Source organism: Corvus moneduloides, chromosome Z (assembly GCF_009650955.1).
Source record: "Corvus moneduloides isolate bCorMon1 chromosome Z, bCorMon1.pri, whole genome shotgun sequence".
NCBI classification, from domain to species: Eukaryota; Metazoa; Chordata; class Aves; order Passeriformes; family Corvidae; genus Corvus; species Corvus moneduloides.
The window spans coordinates 16,894,880-16,911,627 of record NC_045511.1 but is presented as its reverse complement, the minus strand read 5'-3'; the positions used below and the strand labels follow the sequence as shown (position 1 = coordinate 16,911,627).

General features: G+C 49.3%; 1 protein-coding gene across 1 annotated transcript in view; it reads left to right on the top strand.

Moving 5' to 3' along the window:
• UBE2R2 (ubiquitin conjugating enzyme E2 R2) overlaps positions 1–12,301 on the top strand; it is a 54,173-nt gene extending 41,872 nt beyond the window's left edge. Inside the window, exons 3-5 of the mRNA XM_032095323.1 lie at positions 2,179–2,276; positions 7,823–7,957; positions 9,221–12,301. Coding sequence (XP_031951214.1) covers positions 2,179–2,276; positions 7,823–7,957; positions 9,221–9,440 — 453 coding nt within the window. The 3' untranslated portion in view covers positions 9,441–12,301. The remainder of the gene's footprint in view (positions 1–2,178; positions 2,277–7,822; positions 7,958–9,220) is intronic.
• The last annotated feature ends 4,447 nt before the right edge of the window (positions 12,302–16,748 follow it).

Here is a 16,748-nt window from a genome sequence, read left to right as displayed (position 1 = left end):
CAGTTTCATTTGGAGTTATCTCAGCAAAGTGTTTTATGTTTGAGGGTTTTTCAGGAGGAGGGGGGAGAAAAAACCCTCTTAGTGCAAGGAAGGTGAAAGAAAGTAGCAGTTCACAGAATCTGCTGGTAGGACCAGATGGAGAGGCTGGGGCTGACATTCCCATTCTGAGCAATGAGGCTTGAGTAATGCGTGTTTTTCCCATCTCCAGTTTACTTGGGTCATCTAATTGAATTTTGGTAAAACTGCGTTCCCTTGCTCTTTATTTTTATGATATAACAGGTCTCAGTCCTGATAGAAGTGTAGGCTGTTTCTCAATGGCAGATGAATACCCCATTCTCCTTGTTTATGTCTTTCAAAAATGCGTGCAGGGAAAGGCTTGGCCTCTGACTATCCTGATCCCTAGAACCTAGTGCTGATCTCATCAGGCCCTGTTATACCTTTGCATTTCCAGACTCTTAATGCAGTGCAATTTCCAAACATGTAAACACTGATTGCAACAAGATGAAAACTTCTCACATCCTTGCTTCCCTGTATCTTCATATTGCTGAGTATCTGCTTGTCCACATGCTGCTGACCTGATTGCTTCAGGAACTTCTCCCAAGTGCTGTGCTACCTCCTCCAGGCCACCAGCATTGCATTCTCCCAGGAAAAGGTTAAAGGAAAAACTAATAGAAATTATTAGTAAAAGCAGAGCAGAGTGAGCATAATCTAACATTAGTAAAGTTAACTTCACCTTGGAATGATACTAAAAAAATTCCAAGATTTCACAAGCCTGTTGGGGTCCTAAAAGGGAAACTGCCTTCTTGTAGCAAACTGTTCCAGCAGCATAAGTATGTCCTTTGGAATTCAGCAGCTCCAGGTGCTGCATTGCTGTGTTCTTGACTAAAACCTGCTTCAAAGTGACATGGGCCTGCTAGATTAGCATACCTGGTGGGGTTAATGCACCACTGAAATCTGGATACGGATCACAACCCTCCAGGTGAGCTGCTGCTCTCTGTAGCTGTGATCACTGGCTTGGGCTCAAAGGCAGAGATGCTGTTGCTGTGAGCAGCCCTGCTCTGCGCTCCAGCAGTGTTGGAAGGACGTGAGATCAGGTGTGTGGGGAGCTGCCAGCCTGGAGTCCTGAACAGAGCTGATCCTGTTATCAGCCTATGCCTTGGGCCAGGGCAACAAGGGACAGCATGAGTGCTGCCCCTCAGCTGGGGCTGTGCCTGCTGAAGGTGTGGGGCTGTGTCTTGGAACTTGTGATTCACCCCACAGCTGGCTGCAAGGGAGAGAAAAGCCCAACATCTGCTGGCTGGCCTCAGGCCTTCATCCCATCCTGCAGTAAGGCACTGGGACCGCATGAGTCCTTGGAGTCTGCCTCGGTGGAGGATATCAGCTGTGGTGGATACTGCTCCAGCACTCCTACAAAGCAGTTGTGTCAGAGTGCTGTTGCTGATGGAGAATTGGGTTGACAGCTTTCTTAAATAGATGTTATGGAGCTTTAAATCTGTATTCAGGCCATAACACTGGTGAGTAGAACACATATTGAGGATTATGTGGCTGTATGGCTTCCATATGCTGCCAGAATATTCTTCCTCTTGCATGCTGGAAGGGATTTGCAGTGAAACCTTCAGAGAGCATCTCCTGCTTTTTCATCTGGTATTTTGAACACATGTGTTCTAGGGGAGCTGTGTAAACCTGCCCCACACCATCTGTTCAACATCCTTGTGTCTTGGGAGAAGTAATGTTTTCATACCTGAGCTAGTAGATGGTGATTAAACCTTTCAATTCAAAAATTCCTGTAGCTAACTCAAGCTACCACTGGGAACACAAAAAACCCTACTTTGGGTCTCCTGTGATTAAAGCTTATGTCACTGTGAGACTAGTACTTGCTGTCTGGAGACCAATTTAGTTTTATGTTACATTATTATTATTTTTGCTTGCTTTGCCACATTCTTTAAACCTCTTGACTTTAGAGTGGGTTTTTTTGTCAGTTTGCAGGCTAACTCTTGTGTATAAAGCAGATCCAGGAAGAATTCAGAACCATTTCTGGTCCTTGTTGGTTTTTACTGGCACTGGGATGTTCATATCAATGAGGTTAAACTGCTCAGAAGACAGCCAGAGTGGTAGATTTGAGTCATCAGACCTCACCCTCCAGCCAAGCTATTCTCAGTGCTTTTTTCTGTCTTGCAGAATGGAGATGTATGTATTTCAATTCTTCACCCACCTGTAGATGACCCACAAAGTGGAGAGCTGCCATCAGAGAGGTGGAACCCTACTCAAAATGTCAGGTAACCGTGAACATGTTGTTCAGTGGTAATCTCAAAGGCCTATCATCTCTGCAAGACCTAAGGCCTATGTTGGGAGAGGTTTGGGAGGGAATTTAAGATTTTATGGGGTTTCAGGCTTGAATCAAGTGGGAACCAGACTTACAAGTCTGTCTGAACATACTGGGGTGCTGTGCCGAACCCTCGTACTGGGCTGACAGTGCCAAGCTTTCTGTCCTCTTCACAGAGTTTCATACTCCTAAGGCAAATTATCTCAGATGTTCAAGCATTTCCCAGTCACTGGTATCTTCTTCAAGATAGCACTAGTGGAAGAGTATGTGTAATGGGTGCCAAGTGCCCACCAAGCTGCTCTATTACTCCACTTACCAGCGGGACAGAGGAGAGGAAAATAACATGGAAAACAACTTGTAGGTTGAGATAAAGCAGTTTACTAAAGGAAAAGCTTGTGTGTGCATAAGCAAAGGGGAAAAAAATTAATCTCTCCTTATCACTGGTGAGCAATGTTCAGCCACTTCCCAGGAAGCAGGGCTTCAGCACGCGTAGAGGCCACTCCAGAAAGCGAACACTGTAGTGTAACAAATGTCCCCCATTCCTCCTCTCTCCCTTAGCTTTTGTATCTGAACTGATGTCATATGGTATGAATTATCCCTTTGGTTAATTTGGGCCATCTGGCCTGGTTGTGTCCACAGGGCTTAGTTTGGGCAGGACCATGGTGATTAGCAGATCCCCTAGTGTTGACCAGCCAAGGGGCTTCTGTGCTTTTGTGCCCCATTACCTAACACTCTTAAGAGTCTTCAGCATCTCTCAGTCTTTCCAGAGGTTTGTGGATGATAAGGGATGTGATATATTCACTCAGTGTTTCTTTGCCAAAGAGCTTATGAGGTTATTTTGAAAATGAGTCTCATTGCCTGACTCAGTTCTCTCTGGGGTACCATGTCGCCACAAAATGCATCTCTCAAGACCTGAGATCGCGTTCTGAGCAGTGGCACGGTTTACTGGATACGTTTCCAGCCAGCCTGTTGTTGCCTCTACTATGGTGAGCATGTAGCTCTTGCCTTGGCATGTTTGTGGCAATGGCTGAATGCAATCAGTTTGCCACCCAGCCATCACCCTCTATTCCAGGGATATTTCACTCATGGCAGCAGAGAGTTTCACATTGGTGGATAACCTGTGTGATGGCCTCTCTGGTCAGGTCCACCCCTCAATCACGAGCCCATCTGTGTGTTGCATCCCTTCCTAGGTGTCCTGAAGTTGCCTGGGGCTAGAAATAGCTCACCTTTTTGCTCCCAGCCTAACTCCACCTGAGCTATTCCAGTCTTCCCAGCCCTACCTACCTGTTCATTGTTCTGATATTCTTCAGCAGCAGATGAGGACCAGGAGAGATCACTCACAAAACACCATCACAGACAAAATAGGCTAGAATTAGAGATATTAATTAAATATTACTAACAAAATCAGAGCAGGATAATGAGAAGTAAAATAAGACCTTAAAAACACCTTCCCCCTGCCCCTCCCTCCTTCCAAGCTCTACCTCCTACGGGGTTAGGGGACTGGGGATTACAGTCAGTTCATCACACATTGTTTCTCCTGCTGCTAAGGACGAGGAGCGTTCCCCTGCTGTGCCATGGGGTCCCTCCCACAGCAGGCCAGTTCTCCCTGATCTTCTCCAAAGTGAGTCCGCCCCACGGGCAGTAGTCCTCCCCAGACTACTGCAGCATGGGTCACGCTTCCACAGGATGCAATCCTTCAAGGACAGGCTGCTCCAGCAGGAGCTACTCTCTCTCCATGGGTCTCCCACAGGAGCACAGCCTCTTCTCAGGCATCTCCCTGCTCCAGCCTGGGTTCCTCCAGGGGCTGCAAGTGGATCTCTGTTCTCCTGTGCCCTCCCTGTGCTGCAGGGGCACAGCTGCCTCACCATCATCTTGACCACAGGCTGTAGCTCCTGCCCTTCCTTCTACACTGACCTGAGTGTCTGCAAGGTTGTCCCTCTCACATACTCTCACTCCACTCTTCTCTGGACACAATTATAACTTCTTTCTTATTAAATATATTATCATTACCACCCTTTCCAATTGGCCCAGCCTTGACCAGTGGCACCTTGGAGCTGCCAGGGATTGGCACTGCTGGACATGGAGGAAGCTTCTGGCAGCTTCTCACAGAAGCCACCCTTGTAGCCCCCCTGCTACCAAAGCTTGGCCCTGCAAACCCAATACAGGATGTTTTTGAGTATTCTGACCAGTAGAAGCAACTTTGCAGAGTCCTGCCTTTTGTTCACCTTGCACTGTTTGTCTGTCTCCTCTCCTGCTGAGTGGTGTCGTGAGCAGCTGGGTGGTTTTCTTCCTGCCAAAAATACAAAGGATTGCTAAGTACCAGAGGCATTCAAGGCCTAACCTGTCCATGTTTTTGAAACAGCAGCTGAATTTCATTCTCATTACAAGACCCTGTCAAATTAAGAATAAACTAGGTGACAAGCCTTAACTCACAGTTAGGAAACAATTTTAGGCATTAACTACATATATCACACATACATGTTGAGTACTTCATTATATTCAACCCTAGAGACTGACACAGAGCTTGTTCTCTAATTTCTGCTCTCCCTCACCACAGCTGCAGTTTTTGGTGCTTATACTCTTGAAACGTCTTGGGCTTAAGAGTGACTTGACAAAACACTCCTCAGCAAATGAGTGTGTCAGCAGATGAAAATAAAACTCGTCTTCCACTGCTAGCCTGCTACCATTATCACCCACTGGGCTGAGTGCCAACAGCAGCACATCCTGCTGGGGCCCCATCTGGCTTGGGAAAACTCCAGAGTGTCAGGAGGCAGAGGGGCCGAAGGTGTGGGAGGGCTGCTCCTCAGCTGCTGAATTCTGTAAATCCTGCCAAGTGTTGACTGTTTGCCCTCAGATCAGCAGGGTTGAACTGTCTGAAGAGGAGAATTTCATTCTTCAACCGTGAGAGATCACCTGTGCTTCTACCTCTAAGGGTGTCAGGCAGGCTCATTTATTTTTTTAAACACAATCAGTAAGGAGTTTCCCATCACTGGGAGCTAGGTGAGGCAGGCATAAGTAAATACAGCAAACACACAGCAAAATGTGAAGGAATGCAGCTCTGAGCTGTTCGGCAGAAAATACTGCTTCCTGTGTCCCATGGAACTGAGTGTGTGGTGGCAAGGCTCAGGGCTGAGGCTCTCTGATCATTTTAGTTGTCCTTCTCCACAACTCCCCAGTCTCCCCTGTCCTTGAACTGCACAGGCCAGGACTCAGAACAGCGTTCAAGATACTGGTACACCTGTACACAGATAGGTGATGTACTGTCTCACTATTGCTTTGTTTCCTGAGGATTCCCATTTTTCTTGGCTTTTTTTGCTGCCTAAGATTTAGGCAGATTCCACAAACAGCTTGGTGCAATAACATGACTGTCAGTGCAGCCTAGGCTAAAACTTTTTACTTTATACCAGAGGGCAAAAATGCACTTGGACCAATCTATACCTACCTTTAGAGGTGGCTGTGTGAGGCTACAATATGGATAGCAGCTGGAATTTTTTAAAAATCCTTTTTCAACAAGGATGTGCTGGTTGGGGGTACCAGCCAATCTATATCATGTCTCTTTGGGACAAAATTGGTCTGTGTCTGAGCCTTCTTCAGTTGATATATAAGAAAAAAAGGTCCTTAACAAGTCTGTTTCCTTGATCCTCTGCTGGCTTCCCTTCCATGCTAGAGCAACCTTGTCTGAGGGGCAGACAGATCCCTGACAATATCCCAGAGACTCAGCCTATATCCAGCCCATGCAGTTTGTGTCTGGTGCTGAGGTTTTCAGTCCCACATGGCTGAACTTTTTTAGTGGTTTTAGTCCTGTCAGATCCCCCATGTTGGGGTGCCTTTCTGTTACTGTACCTTGTCCACAGCAACCGGGTTTGACTTGGAGGACTCTGTCCAGCTCTTAAGGATATCAGCAGTGATGGAGCTGATCTGATGTGCTGGACATGAATGAAGAGCTCTGAGAGCTTCACCTCTACTACAGTTGCCGTGGTGTATTTAAGTAGCTTTGCAGTGACTTTGGTGTCTGGACACCACTGTGACAATTGGCTTCTCCTCACTGTTGATGGAAGTGTGGTAGAGCAGATGCTAAATCCAGACATGAATTCCTGTCTCTGGCCTTCCCTAGACTTTGTTTGCTCTACTTGAAAGCTGCTGCATGATGCTGGAGCTGACATGCTGGCTTTGCAGCTCCATTTGCGGAGAATCAAAGGCTCTTAAATGAGTTCTTGAGATGAAGTAGAAAATGATCTCTTATGCTCATCATTCCAGTCCAATGAGACAGTTTTTTCCAGAGCTGCTGTTCTCTTTTCATACAGAATTATATAATTTAGAAAATAAATTGTATAAGACTCTCTTGATAGCTGTACTGAACAGTCTGTCCAGACACAAGTGTTTATTTTCAAAACCTTTCAAGATACTCAGTATCCAAATGACCAGGCATTTCCTGGAATTGTACCCAGAAACATGATCTGGTAGATGTGCTCTGAACATGCCGCTAAATCAGTGCAAACGCAACTGCGGCTCTCAGTCTCCTTTAATCAAGGTCTGTGAAGTGGCTGTTAGGTAATTCTGTGCTTCAAGAACTATTCCCTGTCTCTTGTTTGTCCCTTCCACTTGAAAGGGAAGCTGTTGCTGGCAGGACCACTGAGACAGGTGACTCTGCTGTGGGGGCAGCCACAGCCCGTGGCTGGGTGTGGGTGTTTGTGCTGGTTGGGGCACTGCCTGAGCAGCAAAGGCTGCATCTCTCAAGTGCAAAGGTTCTAGGAACTGCAGGAGAAAGCTCTGGGCAAGAGGATGGTGTTTGCAGCTGGTAAATGCCAGCAGAGCACAGCACCTGGCTAGAAATCCCAGAAGGCTGTCTGCCTGCTGCCTGCCAGGGTTACGTGACTGGCTCATGTTGGCTCTGCTTAGTACCAGCAGCTGAATCCCATTGGGCCCTGGTGCTTTTCTTGGGCGTTGAAAAGCATCTCCACTGTCCTCCCCTTGCTGTGCTCGAGAGCTGCTGCTGCAGCCTGAATGGGGCACGAGCTGAGGAGAGGAGACATGTGCCCCAACCTCAGCCTCCCCCCACCCAGCAGGGCAGGGGAAAAGCAGTGCAGCATTTTCTGATGGCCTTGGGTCATAGTGGTGGCAGGCAAACAGCCTGGCTTTCTTCTGGAGGCTGCAAGCTACCAGGATCAGCTTACAGAGCAGGTTTCCAGCCCCACACCATCTGTGGATGGTGCAGATGAGCTGAATTCTGGTCTGATTGTAGCTTTGCCTGCTGCCCTGCCTCAAGCACATGCACAGACACGATGGTCCGTAGTTACATGAGATTTGTGTTGTATCACCTTCCCTACACCAATGACCAGAGTCTGAGGTTCATAAATATCTGCTCTCACTTAAAACACTGTCCTCAGCTTAAGACTTAACTTTAAACAAGTTTATGATGCAATACCTAAAGAAGTTGTGGGCATCCAGAATCCATGAATGCATTAGCTCTGACTCTGCTGTTGTGGTTACCTCTTCCAGGACTATCTTACTGAGTGTAATCTCTTTGCTTAATGAGCCCAACACATTCTCCCCAGCCAATGTGGATGCGTCAGTCATGTTCAGGAAATGGAGGGACAGTAAAGGAAAAGACAAGGAGTATGCTGAAATCATAAGGTAAGCTTTGCAGTGTGTGATGCTGGGCTGCTGGGCTCCTGCTTTGAATCCTATCTAACAGGCTGCTTCTAGAATTTGCTGAAACCAGCTTCACGCAGTAGAATTTAATTGAGAAATTAATTTCAGTGTCTTATTCGAAGTCCATGCTTCTGGTCCCTCCAGACTTTTCAGTACACAGAAGCAGTGCAAACTTCTGGGGCAGGACTGGACTGATACGTCTTTAAATTGTTCTTCTTTCAGACTAATATGTCGTGATGCCCTGCAAAACCTATTGGCTACTAGTAAATTCCAGTCGAAGTCCCTGCTTGTCTTTGAGCCATGCATTGCTTGGGATGTGATGCAAACTGACTGCATCCTACTAATTTCTGTGCTTAAAGCATGCATGAATCATAATCTTGTCCCTCCAATTCAAAGGAGCATCAACAGGATTTGTCAAGGGCTTGCAGTGTGGGGTTGGATTAGCTGGAGGCACTGCTCATTGCTGCCCTTGCAGAAGTCCATGGTTCATCAGGAGCTGCAGGGGGATGATGTGAACGTGGGCCAGGGCTGCTGTGGAGGGACAGCCTAGCCTGGAGCAGGACTGCTGGCACAAGGCTGCATTGGCATTGTCTCTGCCAGCTGGGCAGGCAGGATGAGGTCCTGCGTGGGGCCAGCGGGGCTCTGTCTGTGCAGAGAATTCTGCAGCTCCCTCGGCTCCAGCAGAGCTGGGTGTATTCCACACAGGGAATGGCAGACTGACAAGCAGTGGGTGGGTGAGGGGACAGGCTGCCATCTGCTCTTCCCTGCTGGGAGGCAGCAGCCAGGCCTGTGTCCTGGGGTGCTGCCATGTGCCCCAGATGCTCTGACTCTCCAATGGGAGCTGAGAGCTGTGAAAGGCTTGTGGGAATTGCAGTTTTGAGCACACTGTGGAAGAGTTGTCAGCAGCAGAGTCAATAAATCATTCTAGGAAATCCATGACCATCACGGTAGTGAACGGAATTTGCTTTGGCCGCTGGCAAGTCTCTAATGCGGAGCCCTGTGGAATAACTGATTTCATGTGTTGCTGAGTGTGTGTGTGTGCTGCAAACACCCTTGGCATGCTCCCAGGCCCGGGACTGCAGGAACCAAATTGTTTCCAGTGCTGCTTGTGGTGCTTCCTGCAAACCTCAGCTCCCCCGACCCTGAGCTGCCAGGAAGGCTGGGCAGGGCCTGGAGGGAGGGTGGGGAGTTGAGCCGCAGGCACACAGCCCTGCTTATGTTCCTGCTGTGTCCTTCTCCCCACAGGAAACAGGTTTTGGCTACCAAAGCTGAGGCAGAGAAGGATGGTGTGAAGGTCCCCACTACACTGGCAGAGTACTGCATCAAAACTAAAGTGCCTTCCAATGACAACAGTTCAGATTTGCTTTATGACGACTTGTACGATGACGACATTGACGATGAAGATGAGGAGGAGGAGGATGCCGACTGTTACGATGATGATGATTCTGGCAACGAGGAGTCGTGACCTGCTCCCTCTATGCCCCTGTACTGCCCTGCCGACTCAGGCCAGAAGGGAGCAGCGGTAACCTAGCAGCAGTCCAGCAAAAAAGTGGGGGGGGGTGTGAAAAAAAAAAAAAAAAAAAAAAAAACAAAAAAAAAAAACCCAACACAAAACTTTGTCTCCTGCTGTCTCCTGTTGTATGGATCTGTTCGCTCCTTTTTTATGGACCTCTTAGAGACCCTCCACAGAATGTCTGAATTCTTGCATTCTTAACCCTTTCATCACTGTATTACGATTTCTTTTTAAAAAAGAACTCCCCTTTTCACTTCTCTACAAAACGCTCACAGCAAAACAGGTTTGCTTCTGTTTAGATTCTTGAATTAAATACAGTCTTGCATTGAGATGTTTAATGTATTTAAAGCTGGAACAAACCCATTGGAAGCCGGGTTTTTGGGAGCTCAAGTGCTGCATTTACTGGGAAGAAAAAAAAATCCCCACGAAGCAAATTGCCAAGGTTTAGCTGCTCCATTTACAGTAATAGCGTGTGTACATTCGTTTAGCCTTGTGGTGGTGGCTTTTCCTTTATAAGGTGTGGGGCGGAGAGTGTAAAGCTACTGTGTGTTGAGCTTGATGGGTTGTCACTGAAAGGTACAGTATTCCTTTTCAGCCTGCTAAGTTAGGAAATAGCTGGTCCCTGGAGCCCCAGAGGGCACAATCAGCTTTGTCTCTGGAAAAGGCTTGTGATATGAACCCTAAAATAAACACTTAACACTTCAGGTCTGTACAACTGAGCCCTGGGTTGCTTTTTTTTTTTCTTTCTTTTTTTTTTTTTCTTTTTTTTTCTTTCTTCCCCCTCCTTCCAGACTAGAATAGGGTTGAAAGAGTTCAGTTTAGCTGTTGTGCTGAGATCTGCTGCCAGCTGCCCCCCGCTCCGGAGGAAGGAGAGCAGCTGTGCATCCTGCTGCCCAGCGGGCCACCCTTCATGCTGGCCGTATTTTTGGCAGTGGGACAGACCAGCAGCCTCCTGCCCCGTGCTGGCCGGCAGCCCTTGCTTCCTGCAGCCGCAGCCCTGAGCAGCTGGAGCCGCCTTCTGTCGCTTGTGTAGGTCACCTGTGGGCAGGTGCGGGCTCTGCGGGGCCGGCGGAGTTCGGAGCTCGCCTTGGTGCCCGCGGGGGTGTCCGGGTTCCCCCTGCCCGGCTCCCTGGGGCACAGGGGCGTGTGCAGCCCCACAGCAGAGCAGGCCAGCAGCAGGTTTTCACAGGCTCTTCAGCAACGTGCTTCAGCTGGTGCCCCGAGCTCAGCTTCCCGCATGTTTTTGGGAGCCCCTGGCAGAGCTTAGGGCGCTCCGTCGTGGGCAGAGCGATCCCGCATGTTCCTGTCTCAGAACGCTCAGGCCCTCGGCGCCGTCCCCCCGCTGCAGCGTGCTCGTGTTTGGCTGTGGTGCCGTGCCCCGAGTCCCCTTTCGCATGATCCTTGCATCGGCAGCCGGGCCTGGCAGCCCCGGGAGCAGATCGGAGGTGCTGGCCCTGCTTGGGCGAGACCCTCGGTCCCCACAGGTACAGAGGCATCACCCTGACCAGAGCCTGCGCCTCCCCTCCATGTATCTCAGGGTTTTCCATGGTACGTCACCAGCTGCGGTCCCTCGAGGGTGCTCCGGTGGGAACAGGCTTTGTTCTGGATCCGCTCCGTGGCTTCGTCCGGGGGCGAGACTGAGCAAATGCTCCGAGTGCGCTGCCCGGAGCGAGAGGAAAGGAGAGGAGAGGAGAGAGGAGAGGAAGGCCTTCGGAGCTCAGCATGAAGTGAGGGAGGCAGATCTCTTTCCAAAATGTTGCTTGGCTGGGGTTTGCAGGGACAGTCCCTGCGCCGGCGGTGCATCCCTCTGGCCGCAGGCAGTGAAGGCAGCCCAGTGGCGATTCCTCGTCCCCGACGCTCCCTTGGTCGACTGCCTTCCTGCTTGCATGTTATCTGGGAAGGCAGCTGCACCCTCCTGAGGTGTCAGCCTTCTTCCAGCAAGGACTGACTCAGCCCCAAGTGCTTTTTGGAGCCGGCAGCGGGGCTCCCCTGTGTCTAGTGACAGTGTGGTACACCCCCGGCTTCACACCAGCCCTGAGAGGGCACCGCCAGGGTTGGCAAATGGGCCCCTGATGCTCCCGGCTGCAGAACTGGACTCGGGGCCACACCAGGGCAGGGGCACCAACCTCCGGCTTTCAGGCGGCTGGAGGGGGGTGAAGGAGCAGAGTGTGGCAACACTGGCTTTGCTGATGACTTGGTTGGAAATGAGGATACTGCATCTTTCAGGATTTCCCTTGTACTTTTGACCGTCTTCACTGTATACTCTCCAGTGACTTGTATTTCCAAGCTTGGTGTTGTAAGATGCATTATTATGACTCTTCTGTTACCCTTTTTTAATGACAAAAAAGCAACCTCTTTTGAGAGCTCCAACATTAACCAGACTAATTTCTCTTCCCCACTGTCCTGTGCAGTGTCATTGCTTGTTGACTTGCTGGTTTCCTTTTTTTGAAATACAACTGAAGTATGAGGGGATTTTTTTGAAACTATTTAAGAGATTGCAGAAAAATGTTTACCTGCTCTGTGTATTCTGGTTTTTTCTTAACCCTGTTTCTTCTGTTTCAGCCAATATTAGCGTTTACATTTGCAACTACATGTCCCTTCAAATGCAGTTTTCAACCATTCTGAAACCAGCAGGGTACACTAGATTTCTTAGTAGTTTTCTTAGCTGAACTCCCAGATCTTTTCCTTTTTTTCTTCAGTATAATTTACCAGAAAGAATTAACTGATGCATTTTTGTGTTGTCTTCTCCTTCAGTAGTTATATTTTGTCTTTTCTGCACATCTGTCTACTAATAAAAATATGAAATGAAAATATCTCCGTGCTGTTACTTTCATGTTTGAGCTGGTTGCATGGGTTACTCAAAGCTTTGTATAACAGCTGTTGATGAGTTCATTGCTGCCATGGTATCACTAGGCATATTTATACATAAATAATCTATACTTTTATCGCAAAATAAAGCTGCTGTGTGCACCTGAGACTGAAGAACAAACTGATTTAGAGAAGGACTTTGGCAAAAGGCCAGAGCTTTGCAGTTATATTTAGTCTTCCCAAGTCAGGAAGGGGGAGACCAGTGAGAAGGTTGTTCATGGATTCATGTGACTGGAGCAGGGATGCAGGACTCCACCACTGCTGCTGGCCTCTGCCCTGGCAGGGCAGGAGCATGGTGCTCCTGAAAGGGTTGGACACGGTGGAGGAGGAGTTCGACCGCTGGGTCAGGGAGCCGCTTTGGCAGAAAAATTGAGGCCATGGCTGCTAGCCCTCCCGGGTGCCAGCCCTGCCTGTCCCACGCTGTTCCCTGCAGGCTCAGGAGGTGAGCAGGGTGTTTGCAGTGCCCCGGCTGCTGCAGTCAAGCTAAAATGGGCAGGACAAGTGTCAGGGAGCTGCACTGGCTGCACTTGGTATGGATGGCAGCACAGCAACTGCTGAGTCAAATGTGGCTGGGGCCCAAGTGCTTCTGCTGCACAACTGAGTTGGAAGGAAGGGTGATGGCCTTTTGGAGCTGCCTTCCCAAAGGAGTCTCCATACTGGGGAATGGGACCAGGAGCGGTGGTGCTGTCTGGGATCTGGCCTGCCTGTAGCTCCTGCCTGACCCCACAGCACTGGGCTGCCCACAACTGCCAGTAGCTGCTTCCTCCAGCAGCAGCATGGGACTGAAGGCAGGGCAAAGGCTCCAGCCCACCCCGCACTGGGTAAGCCCTGGAGGCTGTGAAGGAGGGTTTCCCCTCCTTTCCTTGATGGCCAAGTGCAGCTGGGCAACCTCAGCTCTGCCATCAGTGGAACAGGGCTTAGAGAGGAAATTGCTACAGGCCAAGTTCTGCCGAAGTGACAGTGTAGGGAAAGGGAGAAACATTCTGTTGAGTCTCACAGAGAGGAGAGGAGCCTGCCTGTGGCTGAAGGCAATGCTCTCCTGCGGGCAGGACCCTAGAGTAACTGGGAAGGTGTGGGACCTGAGGCTCAGGGGCTGCTTGTGGCTGGCACCAACTCCCACCTGTTGCCTTTCCCCAGCTCCAGCTGCTTCTGGACTGTGACACACATGCAAGAACTGAGCTACACCCACGGGGCAGCTATAAACAAGCTTGTCTATAAACAAGACCTCAAGAGTGTCAAGGCAGCTCTGGGGAGGTCTGTTTTGAAGGGGGTAAACAAGGGGCTGCTGCTGTGAGGGCTCAGCTGCTACTGCAGCCTTGTACAGGCTGACAAGCCCCAGCCTGCAGAAACATTTTTGCTCTCCTTGACATTCAGGCCTCAAAGCTCGTGGCAGTGGGGCAGCAGCTGCCAAGGGCTTGGAGCAGCTGTTGAAGTTCAACCAGCATCAAAACCTGAGCAAGGGCAGAGGAATGCCATTTTTAGTTCTTGTGCCGTTCAGAGGCTGGGGGAAGGTAGGGTGACAACTGGGTCTCACAGGACCCAAGAGCTGGTAACAGGGTAGAAAGAGACTTCTTTTTTCTTATGGATCCTGAAAGAAAAAAAGCCCCTTGCCTGTTGTGTGCTTCACATTTACACACCTCCTCTACCACATGGGGACAGGACGATCAGAAGGATAAGCCTGGGGCAGAAGACTTCCCTCAAGAACCGTCAACACCTGCCCTTCCTCCCAGTGGAGCCCGTGGGCCTCGTGGCAAAGAGAGAGGGCAGAGCTGCAGCTGTACTCCGTCCTTACCAATCCCAGCTGCTCGCAGGGACTCAGAGCACCACCCCAGGAGACACCAAAAGCAGAGACAGGATGCTCATGGCAGGAATGAGGGTGCTGCCCTGGATCCCATCCCTGCTGCGGGTGCCTGAGAGCTCTCAGCACACAGATGAACTCACCATTGTCAAACCCACCTGCTGCTCTTACCCTCCCAGCTTGGCTGCTGTTGCAGGAGCAGGTGGAAAGGGACAGGCTGTAGAAGTTAAACTGCTCCTGGAGCCTTTGAAAATGCAGACAAACACCAGTGATATGCTCAGATCTTTATTAGGTGGAGGAAGGGCTATAAAGAAATTAAAACTCCTAGAACATTCACCGCACTGGTGCAGGACAAGAAGGACCAGGAGTTGCCTCCAAGGTCTTTGTTTTAAAAAAAGTGGGGAGGGACAGATGAAGTTTCCATCCAGTAGCTCTGGCTTTCCTGGGAAGGTGGCTCAGGGCAAAAAGAGGTACAAGACACAGCTTATACTTTTATTTAAGAAACCGCTACATAGTTTTTGCCTCTAATGATGCAAAGGAGGTTCCAGGACACACTGAGCCATCCAAACTCTCTTGCTAGAGAAAAACAACACCAACAACAAAAAACCCCCCCACAAACAAAAAATAAAACCCTGTCCTTTTTTTTTAATTATTATTAAAAAATTGAAAAATTTAAAGTTGAGACTGTAGCTCAAGGCCACAGTGATGAAACTGCCCACAAGAGCTTGTCTTCCACAGCGAGAGGGAGGCAGGGAGGAAATGAAAGAAAGGGGAAGGCCTACAAAACATTTTTTTCTTTTATTTTCCCCCTCTAAAATAACAGCTATATTGGGGGCCGGGGGGTAAAATCAAACCAACAGGACACACCCTGATTTGGATTTTTTAGAGGGCAGGTCTCCTTATTTGTCTGAATTTAGAACTGCATTAAATAAAAGGGCTCCAGCTCCAAAAAAAGGCGCAGTTTGTTTTTGTCTGACAGAGTTACAAAACCCATAGAGCTTAAAATAAAAAACAAACAAAGAAGGATGCCCTGGTGCAGATGGAATATGAATAATTAGTTTTCCTACAAAGAAAATAAAAGAGGCTGCAAGATGCAGAAAACCACATTTAGGCTCTATTACATTTACAAATACATACATAAATATATTACATATAACAGCAACTCAAAGAGGAAGCAGGCGAGTCACACAGAGGATAGCTGGCTGGCTGGCTGCAGTTCTCCCCGCACAGACATTTGGCTGAGCAGTTAACTTTTCCTAATAATTCCAGGAATGGGCTTCGGCTTTTATTTTCTTTTTTCTCTTTTCTTTTGTTTTCTTTTTTTTTTTTCTTCTTCCTCTCCTTTCATTCTCTCCCCCCTCCCCGGTTTTGGATTTAGTTTGTCCAGTATGGAGAAGTGCCATAGGCGGTTTTGGTAGCCTGAGACTTTTGCTGCATGGTGCTGGGTTGGTTGCGTTGGCCAGATCCACCCTAGAAATGGGAAACAAAGGAGACAGGGGCATCAGCTGCCATAGCACCAGCAATCCCAAGAAGACAAGCCCACCCCAACATGGCCAGACAGAGCCCTGACACCCAGCAGCACAGCAATGCTTCCCCTTGAACAGCTCTGTTTCTGCCCTGCACCATCTCTACATCCCACAATCCAGGCCAAGCAACCATGGACACACCAAGCAGGAGCTTGGGGATGCACCATCCCACTGCCTCCCACCCACAACAGGCTCAAGCACAAGGGAAATGAGGAGCAGGGCCAGGCACAGCAAAGGAGCTTTCCCAAGGTGAGCTGAGGTGGCACACCAGACAAGGATGTCACACACTTGGAGTGCAAAATCATGTCCTATGACTGGACTCCAAGGCTGAACAGTGTTTTTTTCAGGGAATATTTAGGGGTTAGGAAAGTAAACACACATGCAGGTGAAACCAGATCAGAGCTGACATGCAAGCTTCAAGGGGGTGCTTGATTTTTCCCCAGAATCACAGCACAAGTGCTCACGTCCTGCCCTCCTCCCACAGACAGGGGACAGCAGCGCCTGCCTTGGCTTCACACCCCACAAACTATCCCTCCCCAGTCCACAGCGGGATGGACTCTCCACACAGTCAAAGCCTGGCTGAGGCTGGCAGGGATCTCTTGAGTTATCTTGCCCAAACCCTTTGCTCAAGCAGGATCACCTACAGCCAGCTGCCCAGCACCATCTTCAGACAACTTCAAGGATGGAGACTCCACCAGCTTTCTGGGCAGTGCTTGGTCACCATCCCAGCAAAAACATTTTCTCTGATATTCAGAGGGAATCTCTTGTGTTCCAGTTTGTACTCCTCACCCCTGTTCCTGTCACTGGACGCCACTAAAAGGAGCCTGGCTCCATCCTCTTTACATCTTCCCTTTCTGTACATCGATGAGATCCCCTCTCAGTGGTCTCCAGGCTGAACTGTCCCAGCTCCCTGAGCCTTTCCTCACAGGAGACATGATCCAGCCCCTTTGTCAGTCCTTCACTGGACACTTTCCAATACATCCACATCTCTCCCACAGTGGGGAGCCAAGAACTGACACGATGCTGCAGCTGTGGCCTCACCAGGGCTGAGCAGAGGGCAGGGATCAG